Raw genomic sequence first — 19,352 nt, forward strand, 5'->3', positions numbered from 1 at the left:
TCTGCAAGGATAAGTCCTTTCCAGAAATAACAGTCAAACCAACGCAAGGTTAATAAAGGCTTTAATTTCACACACACAGAAAACTATGCATAATTTAAAAAGGAAAACAAAAACAAGGAAAAACCGTAAAGGATACAGAGGAACAGTTCTGCTAAAACACAGATAAAGTGCCGCTCCGTACGAACAACATAAAGAATCAGAATCAAGTCACTCTGAACACAAAGAAAGAAAATCACCTCACAAATAATGTGGCCAAAGCTGCCAGCAAATCTGGTAGTGGCTCAATTAGGCAAAGTGTAGGACCCTTCCTTCTGTTTTCCTCTCTGTAGCGTAAGTAAACAACACTGACAACAGGCCAGAGGAACTGGGATGGAAGGACAAGGTCCGAGAGGGAGGGAAACCTGGGGACAGGAGCTGCGCAGTCTCACTCCCTGCATGGCCTCTGTTCTTGAAACCGGCCAGGTCAGTGGATCGCTCTTGTTTTGGCATCTGACCTTCTGAACCTGGGTCTTGATCCAGACCTGCATCCCCTCTACTGTTTCACCAGTGAACATGCCTATACTTTGAACCTCTTAATGTACTTTAAGGAAAGTTCAATGTTACTAAAATCAACTGCTTTATACTTATACTGGCACACTTTTTATTAAAAACTTCAAAAACCTCAGACATATAGCACACATGGAAAGAAAAACTTACTGTGTATAAATATGCTACAACGGAAGAGACGGCCGGAAGTCCAGTAATCAAGCATGCCGTAAAGGAGTCAGTGAGTGTGCAGTGACAACAGCAAAAGAATGGTCACAAAACTCTCAAGGCCTACCAAACTAGAGTTTTCCAATAAAATCTGTATGTTTTCCAGATGTTAGTAAGACATACCAACAGAGACAAAATTAGGATTTTGAAGTACTGCATTCAAAAGACATCAGATGGCAGAAACCCATTAGCTTTTGTACTACTTAAGAGAGCATTTCTCAGTGGCAAAGCAAGATGGGGAGAAGGAAAAGGACACGCCTGTTTCGTGGGGGCTACTCAACGGGACTTGCCCGTGGTACCGGGTTGTTTTTTCTAAAAATCTCCAGATATATACAAGATCCAAATGTACTTGGGAGATCTAGCTCTGTTTCCCTGATTTAAAACTCCACCTATGGGGGTGTGGGCTGCCAATTAAAGCAAAGAGAAAAAAAAAAAAGGAAGTCTGGATGACTAAGAGCATCCACTACAGTCATTTCAGAGGATAAAGAAGAGTAATATTTTTGTTTGTTATAATATAAAGTCTTCTCAGATCAGGAATGAGTTTACAAATTTCTTTCTATATGTTTCCAAACCTCACCCCCAAGCTTGCTCAACACTCAACTATATAGATGCTGCCAAAAATCTCTCAGGTGTTTCCAAATAATTTTCATCATATGACTGTCTGTAGCTGTACATGTGCAGAGCTATGTTTTTAGAGTTACATAACGGTACCTGCACTATGGAAGAGTAAGTAAATTCATGAATTCACTTGCTGAGGTTTTAATTCTTAAAGTTTCTCTTTTGGAAGAATTCTACACTTGAACAAGAAGAGAAGTAAAGAAATGTAGTCTAGTATTTGCCTCCCAGAGTTAATCAGCTGTTCTGTAAGTATCACTGTATAATTCTAAAAATGTAAACACATTTACATTTATTACATGTTACTGAGCCATTAAGTGAGGCCTGACATTAACAGCCCATGGCAAGTAAACAAATAGCTTTTGGAATCAAAATATAAATAGAAGAACAATTCATGGACTTGTTGCTTCTTATTCTATCCTGCTGAGACAAAGCGCAGGACTGTGCACACACCTGTGAATACATTCCCTGCAAAACAGAGACTGTCTTCTCACGGGCCTAAATTACAGTCATGGCTACTAATTAGGGACGGCAGCCACCTGGCCACATGCAGCTTCCAATTCTCCATAATACTAGGTGATAAGAATCAGTAAGTTTAACTTTAGCTTAGTTTTCCCTTCCAAAAAATTTCAATTAAGATCAGTTGTCTGCAGAAGGAAGTGCTGTCAAGTTCCAGTTCAACGTCAATTAAAGTAATATAACCATTTTTGGTATTTTCAGTAGAAAGGTGACTGGGTAGGCTGCCTGGGACTGAAGCACTCTGTCCCTCTCTGACTTGTCCCTTCCCGGCGCCAACACAATCAAATGCCCCATTTCCCCGATTCTGAGCAAACTGATCATACTGTGCAAAAAAATAATATATTATCTACTTACAATTTTTAAATATATACAACCAGCTCAAAAAAACAATAAACCCTTTTAATGCGGTCCAGCTGAAATGTCCACCTGTAGTCATGAACCCAAATGAGAACTAAAGCGAAGTGAAAGGGTCTGGGATAAAGGAGCACAGGGAGGGAGGGACCCTGACACACGGACAACAATGCATGGCTACCAAGAAAAAGTCAAGCTCCAAATTCGCAAGCATATTAGCAGTTAAGATAATTCATCTACCTCAGTAACCTATTTTCAACTAGCAAGTCCAGCCCAAGAAATGAAGATGAAATCCAACCAGGTTTCTGAGCCATGAGTACTTCTAAACCACACACACACACACACACACACACAGGCTACAAAAAGCAAGTCAAATGAGGGCACTTCATGGGCATGGAGCTTATGGCATCATTTCTATTTTTTTCTTAATGCCCTAACACATCCCCACTTCAAAATGTTTCCAGTCATTTCTAACAGCACCTTTCAAAGCTCTCAAATGCAAACACGCAGGAGAAAAGACCTAACTAGCTATTGAATTTGATCACCACATCACTCATCTGGGAAAAAAACAGTTATTTTCGAGCAAAAGCTATTGTTTTTAAACCAAGTATTTTCCTCTGCTCTATTCTGATCACGTGCAGCCGGCCAGCACACCCTTTCACTACATTCACTGTGGTAGTGTGTAGGTACACGGTGGGAGGCAGAACATTCATCTGTAGTTAAGCAATGTGCTGGGGACCATTTACAATTTAAAAACCAAGAATTTTAGAACAAGTTACTATGTCAGAACATGTCCAAGTGTGGGGTCTAGAGCTCTCTTAAGGTGTTCTTCTAGAAAAGACGTTGCACCTTCTGTGATGATGGACTTTAACATGTTTCTTCCCCTTGAAAAGCTGAGGTGGTTTTTGTCCCTACCTCAGAACTGAACCAAGAATTCCCTCCTCGTTGTTAAAAAAAAAAGTAAAAAATGAAAGAAAATACTGAAGGTTTCATTTTGCTACACTTAACTGTGCAAACCTAATGATTCCCGGGCTTACAAAGTTATTCTGTGGACAGAATTCACCCCTCGAACTCATTCTTTTTGTGGCTTCCCCGGCGCCCCAGTATCCACGCTGGTCATGCCAGCTGAGTTGACTACTGTGGCACAGACTGCTGCAGCACTGCTTAGCCTCAACTCGGAGCACCTAAAAAGATAAAATATATTATACACCTTTGTTATCTTTTGGTTCTTGGGATTACTGAAACCAATCTCGTTCTTGTTCTCATCCTGTTTTTAAGGGGAAAGACAGACAGCAAATGATTAAATGCTCAAGCTTCATCCTAAACTCACATACTTAATTTCCCACTTGCAGTAGGGCTTTGCGTGGTCCCGAGTGTTTAGCTTTCACACAAGAATCCTCAGCCTGACATCTCCATGTATGAGAGACAGATGCCAACATTCTTCCCCAAGTGTCCTTGCTGGGGAATCCCAACTGGGATATTATTTTCTTACCTCTTAAAATTTTGGTTGCGATCTTTTAGGGCAATGCTTGCTCCATGGAAGAATGACACAGAAGAAAAGGAAAAGATTCTGTCTTCACTACCATAATAATATAGATGACATACAATGAATATACTGTGTGAAAGATATCTTTTAAAGAAAATACAAAGTGTACAATGAATACCAAACGGGACCATAACCCATTCCAGAGCACCAACAACCCATTTCTTGGGACTGCATGTAAACAGCAAAAGCGTTACAAATCCATGAAGTAATTTTATACAAAAAAGCTCCTCACGTCAGGTGGCAGAAATGCCTCTCCTTTGCAAGGAGGACAAACTGTCATTAGTGTAACATGGAGAGCTGGCTTTCCAGTGAACTTTACTAATAAGAAACACACATGAAAGATTATAGACTTGAGTGAAACTACTCAAGGAACAGAAAAGCTAAATGCCAACTGATATGTACATCTTTCCACCTCTCTCAGGTGAATGGACTCTGACACCTTCATTTCTTCTCCAAACTGCTGTGCTATTCATTCTGAGCAGGCATACTGCGGTGGCTCATCCCAACTCTTTAAGGCTCCATTCATTCCACATTTATGTGTGTGCATACGTATGTACATAAATATATATACATATTTACAACATGTATTCCTAAGACAAAAGGAAGTGCCACTCTTATAGGAGAAAGAGAGGTTATCAGCTACAGATGTGAGACCAAAGTTTCCATAAAACAATTAGCATGGAGCGTTCCACATAATTGCAATTTTCGTCTTTTGGTTTGGCCCTGAGCTGTTTGTTGCTCCCGCATCAAGTAGAATTCTGAATTCTCCTCCTGCAGAGGTGAGGTGAGGTGGGCAGCAGTGAGAAGGAATACGCAGTGCACACTGCCAACCCAGAAGTCTGTTCCTCACAAGGCCTGACGAGTGGTCTTCCCCACTTCCATGCTAAGTGCCTGAGAATTCTTTTCCGTTTCCAGCAGCTCATCAAAGATCTCCCTTAAAAAAACAAACAAGAAACAAAACAGGATATTCAGTGAGCAAAACCGAAGGACAGACAGAAGATGATGATAAAGCCTGCACAATCCCACTTGGTGCCTAAATTTTATTAAATAAGCAGCTCATTCATTTGATCACTATCTTAACCCCAAGTGCAGAGTTTTTGAGAACACTGGGGGCACAACGGCACTGGCTACCCCTGGTAACAACGCTCTGTAGTTCCCAGCCATCCATGGAACTCAGATCTTCTAGCTGCTGTAACTGGAAGACCAGAAAGGTTTACGAGAGGACAGCTTTATTACAGAACAGTCTCAAGTTCCACACTTCAACACTACTGTGAGATAAGTAATCAACATGGAGTTAAGACATCAACACATGGGGTGCCTGGATGGCTCAGTGGGTTAAGCCTCTGCCTTCAGCTCGGGTCATGATCTCAAGGGTCCTGGGATCGAGCCCCACATGGGGCTCTCTGCTTGGCAGGGAACCTGCTTCCCCCTCTCTCTGCCTACTTGTGATCTCTCTCTCAAATCAATAAACAAAATCTTTAAAAAGAGACATCAACATACAAGCCCTAAGCAAAGATAACAAAAGTAAAAAATTGTCAACTAATAACTGATTTGTCCTTTTGGGGGGGAGGGGGGAGGAAAAAGAAGAGTTTGGGAGATGTTTAGCCCACAGCTCCAGACCTGGCAGTGTCTTACTTGTGCATATAAAAGAAGATATAACCACTCCGGTCCCGATCGCTCTGCACAGAAGCCTCTTGGATTTTAGACACCTCGAGATCATTGTAAGTAAACCACGCCTGCTTCTTAATGTCGTACACATCACTAATGTAGTGACCTAAAATAAATAAAATCTTAAAATTGTGGTTTTTAAAACACACTGCATTTTTCTCAGGTATAGGAAGTTTTGGAGAGAGAAACAGCCACCCATCCACCCTATCCCCGACAACATTTCTAAGAATCATTCAGAAAAATGCACAGGAATTTAAGGGAGAAATATACTACACCAGCACAACTTTTTGGATAAATATATGTCTGCATATATATATTTACATACAAACAGAAAGGGGAATTTGGGTCATTTATAAATAAAGAAGAAAGTTGCACCTTCAACACAATTCACATGGAGTGTGATCAAAGGAAAGATTTAAAACTTTTTCTTGATGCATTCAACTTCTAGCTCACGGAGACAGGCACAGAGCAAACTAACAGGGAGGAAACGCTGGCTACCTCATTTGTAAAATGCTGAAATCATAATGTCCACCTACCTGAAGAAGAGGTGCTACCAATGTGACTGACGACACTAATGAGGCGGTAAGAATGAGGAAGATTTCCTGTCTGGAAAACACAAGTGGGCAAGACCTTTAACTCTTCATTTGAATAAAAGCAAAACACTAAATTTAAATTTATTATCAAAGCGAACATGGCCGAGTTTCAGTGTGTGTGTAGTCAAACTCAATAAAAAAAACCCCAGTGCTTGTATTTTTCAAACCTTTTGACCCAAGAATTCTACTTCCAACTAAGAATTCATCCTAGGAAATTCCAAAGGAGAATTCCAAAGGAGAATTGAGAAAAGAGTACATGTATAAAAGCATTCACTGTAGCATTATCTCTAATAATGAAAAGTTGGAACTAACCACGGGCCCAATAGCAGTGGAGTGGTCAGTGGGATACCAACACAATGCAGTATTATTTAGTGGGTCAGCGACGTGTTCACTTGTTTTTCAAACCCACATGAATGCACACGGTAACCAGAGCTCTAGAAGAGCAGGTATGTTAATGATTAAGTACTGGAAAACACAATGAACAAAACGAAAAGAGCTGTAGTGGTGCTGCAGGGATTACAGATAAACTTGTACATTGTAAATATTTTTTAAAATGCTATTAAAATACTGCTAGTAGAAAAATTGTAAAAACCTGGAAAGTGACATTCATGCACTGCAGGTAGCACTATAAGGTACAAATTTGGGGAAGGAATATAGGTATATGTAAACCAGAAACCATTAAAATGTTTCTCAACTTTGAAGCAGTAATTTACTCTTGGGAGTTTACTCAAAGAAGAAAATCCTAAATACAGAAAATATTACAATTATCCACAGTTCCTCAATGTATTTTTAAAGATTTTTCTTTTAAAGTAATCTCTACATTTAACATGGGTCTTGAACCTACAACCCTGAGATCAAAAGTTGCACACTTTACTGACTGAGCCAGCCAGACACCTCCCAATGTACTCTTTATTACAGCAGAACAACAGAAACTTAAATATTTGTGGTTAAAAATTAAATGAAATAAACAGTATGTTGATTTGAGGCAATACAGATTATACAGCCATTAAAAATAAAATTCTTATAAGTAATCTTTTACATCTAAGCAGAATAAAACTGTGCTTACATTTTATTTTTTATTTTTTTAAATATTTATTTATTTGACAGCGAGAGAGACAGTGAGAGAGGGAACACAACTGGGGGAGTGGCAGAGGGAGAAGCGGGCTTCCCGCTGAGCAGGGAGCCCCATGTGGGGCTTGATGTGGGGCTTGATCCCAGGACCCTGGGATGCTTAACGACTGAGCCACCCAGGCGTCCCTGTAAGTAAAAAGGCAATTTTTCGGAAAAAAGAAGGGCAAAAAAGTTTATAATGTATTCTAGTTTAATGTCCTTAATCCAGTAGTTTTTACTAAGTAACAACAACTAGTTCTGTTATTTCACTTTAAAAAGAATACAGTTCTGGCAGAACTATGGGTGAATTCATATATATATATATATATATATGTTTATATATGTATATATATATGTATATATGTATATGTATATATATATGTATATGTATGTATATATATATATATGAATGACATCGAGAGCCATGTTACTCAGTTACTACCTAACACAAGAGAGAGTCGGGATATCTTTCTAGTTTTGTTTCATTTTATTTTGAATCTTGTGTATAAGAAATGAGGAGCAGGGCGCCTGGCTGGCTTAGCAGGTTAAGTGTCCAATTCTTGATTTTGGCTCAGGTCATGGTCTCAGGGTCCCAGGATCAAGCCTTGCATTGGGCTCTGGGTACAGCAAGGAACCTGCCGGGGATTCTCTTTCCCTCTCCCTTTGCCCCTCCCCTCACCCACAGGCTCTTTCTCTCTCTTAAATAAATAAATAAGTAAATAAAATCTAAAGTGTAAAAAAATGAAAGGAAGAAATGAGCAAAGGACAAGAGAAAGTGAAGAGCATCTGATGACTGCCACAGCGGACACTGGCAGTGGGGCCAGTGTTTTGGAAGAAAAACAGCAGGAGAAGTAATGCCGCAGCCTGAACAATCCTCCTTAGGGAGTTAAGCAGCCTACCTCTGCATTTCTTTTTAGTTCCTCCGCCTCGGCTTCTGTGTACTCCATGTCTAAAACATCCTCATTGCCAGAGTCCTCATCGGAACCCAATGAATCCAGAAAAGAGTTGTTAAATTCTGCAGAATACAAAGTATTGTGAAAGTTCTTAGACTAGACACAAATGATATGATTAGAAAGAAAAAAAAAAAAAACAAAAATAACAGCTTGGGCTACTTATTTGATCATCCTAAGGAAACCTAAAACTTTATTAGGGTTTCAATTTACCCAGCCTGATCTGGGAAGTGACAATTCAGGTAACAGGTATCTAAAACAGAAATGTCCCTTTTCTTTTAAAGAAATTTATATGAAAGGGATATAATGCTAACAAGAAAGGAATACAACTGAAAAAAGGATTATGATTTCACAGATAACCCAATTTCACTAAATGTCACATTATATAAACTGTGTGTTAGATTTCAAGTACTTGGTGTATATCGTAGGTGCTCCCAGCAAATACAAATGATACAGAAAAGTGACCATGAAAAAAATCAGTATCTTTTCATGTTCTTCAATATTACATCTTTTGAAACTTAACAAATACAATGGACATTTAACCTTTTAAAAAAAGATTTTATTTATTTCTTTGGGTGGGGGTAGAGAGAGAGAGAGAGAGAGAGTACAAGCAGGGGGAGGGAGAAGTGGTCCCTTGAGGTACGGCTCAATCCTAGGACCCTGGGATCACAACCCCAGTGGAAGGGAGATACTCAACCGACTGAGCCACCCAGGTCTCTCTGGAAATTTAATCTTTAAGTTTCACTAAAATACACTACACTAACAACTAACTTCAAGATCTGCTTTTTTCTAAATAAAGTGTTTCCACTGGCAGAATCCTTCTTTATGAATGACTTTAAATAAAGAATCACGGGGGTGGGAGGGTTGGGTGTGCACTGGGTGGCTCAGTTGGTTAAGAGGCTGACTTCAGCTCAGGTCATGATCTCACAGTCCTGGCATCAAGCCCCACTTTGGGCTTCTTGCTCAGTGGGGAGTCTAGTCTGCTTGTCCCTCTGCCCCTCCTCCTGTTCATGTCCTAATAAATAAATAAAATCTTAAACAGAAAAACCCCAGAATCACTTGTACTTAAGTGTCTCTTTGCGTTAAAATACAATTAATTCCACTCAAATCACAGCATAGAGTTATTTATAAGACATGAACACCTAAGAATGGGAAGAACAGAAAAAGAGACTGTAACATCAGAATTCTGGAAGTTAAAAAACAGATGGTGCCTGACTTAGCAGACTTAGGAAAGCCAAAGACAAATCCTAAACCAGTAACAGAAAAGCTGAGAACCAATCCAATTTACATCTTGTTCAAAAGACATACAATTTCGAAGTTACCAGGTACCCTTAAACTGGAGGCTGAGGAGGAGACAAAAATAAGGATCTGATGACAAGGATTTGAGAAACACACTCCCAGGATCCCCTCTCTCCCCACTTCATGCTGCTGAGCAATGAAAGAAGTCTGGAATTTTAACCTCTGGAGAGGACGAAACAGTCTCTGGATAGGGGATGTCAGGCACATACTGAAAACAGCAGAGGCGGCCACAGTTTGCATACAGCAAGATGAATGTGACCTCCAGCCCTAATGCTCTCTTTGGCTCCCAAACTTTGGCAGCCACATTTTTTACTTTTAGGCAAAGGCAAGAGATTAGAAAACTCTTCTTTAGGCATCCGACCAGCCCAAGAGAAAGGCCTAAATAACAGTAACATCATCCCCCAAACAGTTCTGCCTTGTAAAAACTCAGAGTTGACAAGCTCTAGCTATTCATGTGCTCAGGGCTTCCAACCAACCTTTTAGTCTACTTTTCTTAATCATGAACCTATAGCCAAGGACTACTAGGTATCTAAGGAAAGTCTCTAATAAATATAAAGAACATAATAACCACACAGGACAGAGCAGCTGGAGGAAACAATCTATTCAGGGAGAAGAAAACTTCAAATAAACAAAGGAACTATACTTAATATCCTGGATATTTGAGATGGTATTGCTTCTATGATAACCCCCCAAACACTTTAAAAAAATGAAATCATTAAAAATAATATTCCACATGCTTTTCTGAGTGTGATACATTTCACCATTAAAATAATGTAATTAAAATAATTTCCACACCTTGAAGACTTAACTCTGTTGCTCTTTTCAGGTCATCATCTTCTTTCTGTTCCCAAGCTTCCTAAAGGGATAAGAACACAACTAAAGTTTTAAAAGGTATTGAATAAACTTGTTTAAGGAGTATAAAACGAGCTGTTCTGCAAGTATTTTCTAATAATGTTTTCCATAACCTAATGAATGTTTGGAATATGACCTTTTGAGGGGTGTGGAGAAATTCTCTGCTTTTTTTCAATGCTGCCCTCTAAAACAATCTTGGGGGTTAAAAAGGCTTACATGCCATCTTCTCTAGTCAGTGACATTTGACTTGTTAACCAAAAGCCACTCACTGAGACGCTGTGATGTAATTCCCGTTCTCCTTCCATGCCTGAAATACCCAGCACACAGCAGGATCTACTTGGCAAATGGCTCTGTTTTCTTTCCTCTAATTTATAGCCTTTGCTAGTTTTCATGGTGTAAACACTCCCACTACGTATGGCCAGTCTGAAGCTATGGAAGGGATGCTAAGCGCGAAGCTGGGAGGTGGCGAGTATGCCTGAGCTGACGGCGAGTGGGCTCCAGCATGACACTGGCCCCGAGTCTGGGACAGTATGACAAACAGTATTTCCACAAGAACATTATTCAAAAACTTCTATTTTGTTCTTGCTAAAAAAAAACCTAACAGGCAAAACAGCACAAAACAAAAACAAAAAACAAAAAAACCACACAAGATACATACTAGATACATGGTGAAAACGAAATGAATTCGTTGTCTGTGGGCTATTATTTCTCTTATACATCTGAGGTTGTCTTAGGAAAACAAGTACCTTTGAAAATGTCTCAAATGGATGACTAATTGTGAAAATACGGAAATGTTGACTTGTAAAAAAATTTTCCCTCTTATCTGCAGAGAGAATGTAATTTACAAACTTCATGCACAAATGAAGAAACAATGTAATTTAAGCAGAATATTTTTCTCAAGTCTAGACTTGTTTTTAAAGTTACTTAAGTATATAAGCTCAGAATAAACTATTCTGCCTTAAAGTCCTGGGAGTAAGAACATTGTATTCAAAAAAGAAACAGATATTCTCTAAGAAGAAATGATTAAACTTATCCAGCTCTCAAGTCTATGTGGAAACCCAGGTGGTGAAAGAGTCTTCCAGCTGTTAACAGAATGATGCAGGTACACAACTAAAGAAACCTCATCTTATATTTCTCAGCTGTGGAAATAGGTTTATAAGATAGTTTTAACTGGGTCAGCTGACAAAAAAAATAGGATCCCCGTCTTTTGTATATGAAGAAGAGGGGTGCTGAATTTTCTCTTTTCTCCACTATAAGAAACTATTGTTAAGAAATCAACCTTGGTCTTTTAGACTAAAAATAAATTTTCTAAAACAAATGATCACTATCCATTATTTATAAAATGGGTGACATGAATGCAACTTGATGGCCAGGAGGCTAGGGAGGTACTTCTTGTAAATAAAAGGATACAGAACAGCTGGTTCTGAAATCATTTTAAAGCAGCAGTTCTCAACCTTGACTGAACACTAGAATCACTGCAGAAAGTTTTAAAAAATGAGGGAAGCAATAAGGAGGGAGGGGAGAGAGGGAGAGACAAAGGAAGCAAGAAGGAAGGAAGAAAGGGAGGGACAGGGGAGTGAGGAGAAAGAAAAAAAGGGAAGGAAATCTAGATGCCCAGACCACATCCTAGGATCAATTCTATCAGAATTCCTGAAGGGAAGAACCACCCAGGCATCAGTATTTTTTAAAGCTTCCCAGATGATATTAATGTGTAGTTAAGGTTGAACCCCACTGTTCTAGACAAATTAGATTTTTAAAAAAGATTTTATTTTTAAGTAATCTTTACATCCAACAAGGGGCTCAAACTCACATCTCCAAGATCAAGAGTCACATGTTCCACCAACTAAGCCAGGCAGGGGTCCTAAGTCAAAAGCGATTTCTTGACCTGGTTATTTGTAAACATTAAAAATGTGTGTTTATTCTAAGGAGTTCTAGTAAACTTTTCCTATTAACATGACTTGCATTACATTGGATTAGACAACCGTGAAGACATCACCTTTCAGTCAGATAAGATACTTCAGGCAACTGCAATGGTTGCAACCAACCAGGTCTGGCAAATATAAGCATGAAGAACTAAACGTTTCAGAATAGGTTATTATATGGGGTGCACAGGTGGCTCCGGTAGAACATGCGACTCGATCTCAGGGTTTTGAGTTAGTGCCCCATTTTGGGTGTAGAAACTACTTACAAATAAAATCTTATGAAAAATAGATTACTGTATAAGAAAAGATAAATGTTAGTCAATGGCTGAAATATGAAATTTCAGATAATATTCCTGAGAATTTCATTTTCAAATAATTCACAGGAAAGGATTCACATTGTGAGAAAGTGCTGAGAACACTTCAATGCCTTAAAATATTAGTGACAAAAGCATGGTGGTACGCTGGCTGTTTCTATAGCTTGCAAAAACAAACTTGGACTGGGGAATGATCTCTATTAACCCACCTTGCTTTTAGCCAGGAATGAACTATAGTAATGGGAGGTCATCAACAATACATTTTATTGCATTTGGATTTTCAAACAAAACCCACAAAAACCAAATGAACTATCCCTGTTTCTATTTCACACCCAAGGCAAAGCTCCAAACAAAGTTTGTTTTGATGTATCAATGATTTACTGTATGTAAATCACCTGGAATAATGCTTGACACAGTAAGTGCTTAATACACATTAGCTGTTGTTATTACTGGGGAAGACAGGTACGGAGAAAACAGCAGTATAATCATCTCTTACTTGCTCTTGAAGGCTCTGAGCCAGTGCCTGCTGAAGCTCCTGCTCTTCCCTTTCACGCTCCATATCATACTGCTGGAGCCAATCGACCTCTCCTTGAGATCCTTCTGGAGTTTTGTTTTCTTTATTCTCATCACAGTCTTTGGTTATCTCAGTAAAACTGGCAGAATCTGAGGAAGCAGAACAGGACATCACTGGGAAAGCCTGGCTAATAAAATGAAATCTCTGGACTACAGTGACATCTACTGTTCAGAGAGTAATTTACCTGAGCCTCATACATAACTTGCTTAAGACACATGACTTATCTTACTACATCTGATTCATGGTTTCTCAGTCTCAGCACTACTGACATTCTGTTTGAGGGGGCTGTTGCATGCACGGCAGAATGTTTGGCAACATCCTGGCCTCTATCTACGAGATGCCAGTAGCACCCCTGTCCCCGAGTAGTGAGAACCAAAAATGACAGACACTGTCAAATGTTCCTTGGGGGACAAAACTGTTCTTGGATGAGGATCACTGATCTACAGCAATGGTTCTGAAATTTAACCTATCAGAAGCATTATCGTTTAAGGATGGAGAGAATGAATAGCCATATTCACAGCCAGTCATAAATGTCATATGACCAAGTACTAGGAACAAAGTATTGTTTAGAGTAAATGAAATAATTATTAGGCTACAATGATTACATTAATACTGAGATTTTTTCCATCATTAAACTGTATGTCAAAAGAGTGCATATATATATATTTTAAAGATTTTATTTATTTATTTGACAGACAGAGATCACAAGTAGACAGAGAGGCAGACAGAGAGAGGAAGGGAAGCAGGCTCCCCGCTGAGCAGAGAGCCCGACGTGGGGCTCGATCCCAGGACCCTGGGATCACGACCCGAGCCGAAGGCAGAGGCTTTAACCCACTGAGCCACACAGGCACCCCAAGAGTGCATATTTTCACATTAATAATCAAATAAGCCTTGTATGTATTCTAAAGCAAAAAAGCTACATGAAATATGTAATAAACACCTTATGTACTGCACAGATATAGGACACAGTATATATGTTTAAAACATTCTTCCAAGGAGGTAAGAAAAAAATTAATCTTTCATTTCTTCTTGTTCCTTCTCAATCTCTAGAACACAGCTAGCTAGGATAAACAGTATAGTCATGATTTTGTTTTGGTGAAACAGATTTTGTTCTATAAGACGAGCAACATTTCCTTATAATTTTAATACAGATAAGAGTGGATAGATATGGGCTTTCTCTTTCTCTAATACTTCACAGAAGCAAAAATTCTCATCTTAATAAGGAAATTCTCATAAAAAGAACTTAATTTATCAACAAGAATTACCTTTACAGATTCATTTTATATGGACTGCTTTAAAATCAGTATATGCTTGGGGTGCCTGGATGGCTCAGTCAGTTAAACACTAGACTCTTGATTTTGGCTCAGGTCATGATCTCAGGGTCTTGAGATTAAGCCCCACATTGGGCTCAACACTGGGCGGGGAGCCTGCCTAGGATTCTCTCTCCCTCTCTTCCCTCACTTGTACTCTAAAATAAATAAATTATGAAAAAAAATTAATAAAATTAAAAATAAAAATAAGTATGTAAGTAAATAAAATCAGTTTATGTGCTTTACCTGCTCTAATACTGCATTTTAACTACTTAAATGATGGACACTTTTCCACAGCACAGACTATAAAGTCTGAAGATTATAGCATCTCTCTTTTTTTTAAAAAAGATTTTATTTGTCAGAGAGAGCGTGCACACAAGCAGGGGGAACTGCAGGAGAGGCAGAGGGAGAAGCAGGCTCCGCAATGGGCAAGGAGCCCAACAGGGGACCTATGGTCCTGAGGTCATGACCTAAGCTGAAGTCAGACACCTAACTAACAGAGCTTCCCAGGCATCCCTGAAATTTATAGCATCTTTTTTTTTTTTTTTTTTTTTTTAAGATTTTATTTATTTGACAGAGAGAGATCACAAGTAGGCAGAGGCAGGCAGAGAGAGAGGAAGTGAAGCAGGCTCCCCACCAAGGAGAGAGCCCGATGCGGGACTTGATCCCAGGACTCTGGGATCATGACCTGAGCTGAAAGCAGAGGCTTTAAACCACTGAGCCACCCAGGCGCCCCTTAATTTTTTTTTTAAAGATTTTATTTATTTGTCAGAGACAGAGGGAGAGAGAGCGAGTGAGCACAGAGACAGAGGCAGGCAGAGACAGAGGGAGATGCAGGCTCCCTGCCGAGCAAGGAGCCCGATGTGGGACTCGATCCCAGGACCCTGGGATCATGACCTGAGCTGAAGGCAGCTGCTTAACCAACTGAGCCACCCAGGCGTCCCAATTTATAGCATCTTAATTTTAGACTCTAAGTAAGTAGTTCATCATTTTTAAATTATATTGAATTGCTGACTGAATATTTACCATTAAAACCAACTCTGAATACTCATTAAAAGAGAAAAACCCTCAGGATATATTAAGGGTAAGAGCAATATGATCCCAATTTAAAAAAAAATAATATAGAAGATGTCAGTAATTTCTTCGTTCCTCCATTCTTAGAGCAACAGTCATTTCCACAGTCTGGAAGGGACAGCTCTGAAGTCTATTTGACCCTGCCTGTCCCTCTGGCCTTAGCTTACTGCCCCAGGAATGGATATTTGAGTCAACCAATCAGATTGTTTCTGGAAATCTGGAACTGAGGCATTCAAAGTTAGCTGATGTTGAACATTTCAAGTGGAAGAAAGATCTGGGAGTTAAGGCTGCTATTTTAGGGCCAAGAAAAACATTACTTTTATTACCAAAATATATGCAATTTAAAAAAGGTGACAGAGGTAGAATTTTTCTTAATAATTCTCAGCATTCCATTTATCAATGTGCCCCCACACAATCCTAAATTATACTATCCATGTGACAGAGAACCAATCAGTAATGTTTCCATTAAAAAAAAAAAAGACTTTATTTATTTATGTGTGTGTGTGTGTGTGTGAGAGAGAGAGAGAGAGAGAGAGAACACGAGAGAACACAAGCAGGGGAGAGGGGTAGAGGGAGAAGCAGACTCCCCGCGGAGCAGGGAGCCCAATGCGGGGATCGGGGCTCCATCCCAGGACTCCAGGAACATGACCTGAGGTGAAGGCAGACACTTAACCAACTGAGTCACTCAGCACCCCAAGGAAGTTTACTTTGAGATAAACAAGACAGATTTATCTTCAGGACAAGATTATCAGATGTATACAAACATTACTTATGATCTATGGGAACAAATATAACCATGAGATAATGACACAGCTTTAATACTGGATAGAAGGGAAACCATGTGTTAAAACTCAACATTCTTACACTGAATACAGATTATCTGCCTCTTCCCCTAACCCAAATGAAACCTCCTTTCCTACAGTCTTTATTTCAGTGAATGGGATCACTGCACACTTTTTTTTTTTTTTTAAAGATTTTATTTATTTGACAGACAGAAATCACAAGTAGGCAGAGAGGCAGGCAGAGAGAGGGGAGGAAGCAGGCTCCCCGCTGAGCAGAGAGCCCGATGCGAGGCTCGATCCCAGAACCCTGGGATCATGACCTGAGCCGAAGGCAGAGGCTTTAATCCACTGAGCCACCCAGGCGCCCCTACAAATACAAATCTTTATCAAATACTTATTTGCTTAAAAATATCCAATAACTTCCTAATGCTTTTGAAATTAAGTCCAAACTTCTAAACATGTCTTCAGGCCACATAAAAGCTAGAGCATACATGTCTTTCTTTTGCTTTTCTTCCTCAACACCACGCTCCAACTGTGCAGATCATTCTGAATTTTTTTTTGTTGTGCACTAATTTGCCAGTCTTTCTCACATCTGGGCCTTTGCAAACACTCTTCCTTCTAGTGTCTGGGGATAGCGAAACCTTACCTGGCCAGTCTTCCTGCCCCTCCTGAGTTGATTCACAAGACAATCTGTTGGGCCCCAAATATTTACTATGCATTGGGCAGTGTTGTAGAAGGTAAGGATATAATGATAATTAAAGGAAGATGGCCCTTGTCCTCAAGGAGTTTAAGTATAAAGGCTCTGAGATGAGAAAGAACTTAGCATATTTTGAGGGACAGAGAGAGACAAAGCCACTATGGCTAAGCAGAGTGAAAGAGGGGGAGAGTGGACATAGGTCATGTTGTTTGAGGGGCTGTCGTATGCACTGCAGAATGTTTGGTAACATCCTGGCCTCTATCTACTAGATGCCAGTAGCCACCCTCTTCCCGAGTAGGGAGAACCAAAAATGACAGACATTGTTAAATGTTCCCTGGGGGACAAAAATGGCCTTGGATGAGAATCACTGATCTACTGCAATGGTTCTGAAACTTAACCAATCAGGAGCATTATCGTTAAGGATGGAAAAGAATGAATAGCCATATTCACAGCCAGTCATAATGTCACATCCAAGAAGCTTGGATGAAGTGTAGTGGCAAGTCAAATAAACTTTAAGCAGAACAATAGTGTGATTTATGCTTGAAAAAGATTACTGTGGCTGCTTTGTTCATCAAAGAAGGTCTGGAGGGACCTGGGTGGCTCAGATGGTTAAACATCTGCCTTCAGCTTAAGTCATGATCTCCAGTTCCTGGGATCAAGCCCTACGTAGGGCTCCTACCTCAACAGGGACTCTGCTTCTCCCTCTCCTTGCCTATGCTCTCTCAAAGGAATAAATGACATCTTAAAAAAAAAAGGTCTGTAGCAGGGCAAGAATGGCAGAAGAGGCGTTAGGAATCATTTATAGTGGCCCAGGTGAGAGACAGAAGACTAGAATTGTAGCTATGAAGATAATAAATGGGTGGATTTAGGACCTATTTTGTAGGTACATCTGACCAGATGGACTGAATGTAAGGTGTGAAGTAAAACAGAAAAAGTTAAGGGAGATGTGTTTTTTGGCTTGAGTAAATGGATTTATGATGGTACCATTTGGGGACATAGGGAAGGCGTATTTGGCTGGAGAGTGGAGAATTAGTCAAGTGGACTAATTTTCAAGTAGGCATCTCAATAAAAAAATTTAAAGCTCAGGAGAGAGATCTGGATTAGAGGTACGAATTTAGTTATGTGAGGCTGTGGTAAAACACAAAATCACTCAGGGAGAAGCTTCAGCAGAGAAGATAGCTAAGGTTGTCCTGGGAATACTCCAACAGTGAGAGTTCTGAGGCAGGGAGGGGCGGATAACCGAAGTGGGTAGCTGGCTTAGTAGGAAGAAAACCCCTGCCAAGTGTGGTATCATGGAAGCTCAGAGAAAAAAAGCTTATAAAAGTTTTAAATGTTAAGAAGGGAGTGGTGAATTATGTGAAATACTACTAATGTAAACTTGACAAACACCACTTCAGTGGAGTGATAGGGAAGAAAACCTACTTGGAGAGGGCTGACAAGAGAATGGGGAGGTGCTGAGAAAACAAAGAGAATGAATAAAACAGCCTTTCAATATTTTGCTGTGAGCAAAGAAAGGGGGCAGTAGCAGTAGGGGAATGGAAGGTCACAAGAGGGTTTTTTAAAGATGGCTTTTTGTTTTTTTAAAAGATTTTATTTATTTATTTGACAGAGAGAAATCACAAGTAGTCGGAGAGGCAGGCAGAGAGAGAGAGAGGGAAGCAGGCTCCCCGCTGAGCAGAGAGCCCGATGCGGGACTCGATCCCAGGACCCTGAGATCATGACCCGAGCTGAAGGCAGCAGCTTAACCCACTGAGCCACCCAGGCGCCCCAAAGATGGCTTTTTTTTTTTTTAATATTTTATTTATTTATTTGACAGAGATCACAAGCAGGCAGAGAGGCAGGCGGGGGGTGGGGTGGGGTGGGGGTAGGAAGCGGGCTCCTTGCAGAGCAGAGAGCCCGATGTGGGGCTAAATGCCAGGACCTTGGGATCATGACTTCAGCTGAAGGCAGAGACTTTAACCCACTGAGCCACCCAGGTGCCCCTAAAGATGCCTTTTTTTTTTTTTTTTTTAAAGATTTTATTTATTTATTTGACAGAGAGAAATCACAAGTAGATGGAGAGGCAGGCAGAGAGAGAGGGAAGCAGGCTTCCTGCTGAGCAGAGAGCCCGATGCGGGACCAGATCCCAGGACTCTGAGATCATGACCTGAGCCGAAGGCAGCGGCTTAACACACTGAGCCACCCAGGCGCCCTAAAGATGGGGTCTTAATCACTTTTAAATTAAGGCAGACAAAGGGTGCCTGGGTCCGGGATCAGGCTCTCTGCTCAGCCCGGAACCTGCTTCTCCCCTCCCTCTCTGCCTGCATTCTCTGCCTAATTGTGACCTCGATCTCTCTCTCTCTCTCTCTGTGTGTGTCAAATAAATTAAAAAAACCTTTTTTTTTTTTTTTTTAAATTAAGGCGGACAAGAATTATTTATTTAT

The 19,352-nt window shown here is 40.1% G+C and overlaps 1 protein-coding gene across 4 annotated transcripts in view; it reads right to left on the bottom strand.

Moving 5' to 3' along the window:
• Positions 1–44: 44 nt before the first annotated feature.
• USP37 (ubiquitin specific peptidase 37) overlaps positions 45–19,352 on the bottom strand; it is an 86,977-nt gene continuing 67,669 nt past the window's right edge. For all 4 annotated transcript variants that reach the window (XM_059393470.1, XM_059393469.1, XM_059393471.1 and 1 more), the window contains 6 exons: positions 12,989–13,155; positions 10,200–10,260; positions 8,055–8,170; positions 5,989–6,058; positions 5,420–5,558; positions 45–4,718 (listed from right to left, as the gene is read on the bottom strand). In XM_059393470.1, coding sequence (XP_059249453.1) covers positions 4,631–4,718; positions 5,420–5,558; positions 5,989–6,058; positions 8,055–8,170; positions 10,200–10,260; positions 12,989–13,155 — 641 coding nt within the window. In that variant the 3' untranslated portion in view covers positions 45–4,630. The remainder of the gene's footprint in view (positions 4,719–5,419; positions 5,559–5,988; positions 6,059–8,054; positions 8,171–10,199; positions 10,261–12,988; positions 13,156–19,352) is intronic.

The sequence above is a fragment of the Mustela nigripes genome, chromosome 3 (genome assembly GCF_022355385.1).
Source record: "Mustela nigripes isolate SB6536 chromosome 3, MUSNIG.SB6536, whole genome shotgun sequence".
NCBI classification, from domain to species: Eukaryota; Metazoa; Chordata; class Mammalia; order Carnivora; family Mustelidae; genus Mustela; species Mustela nigripes.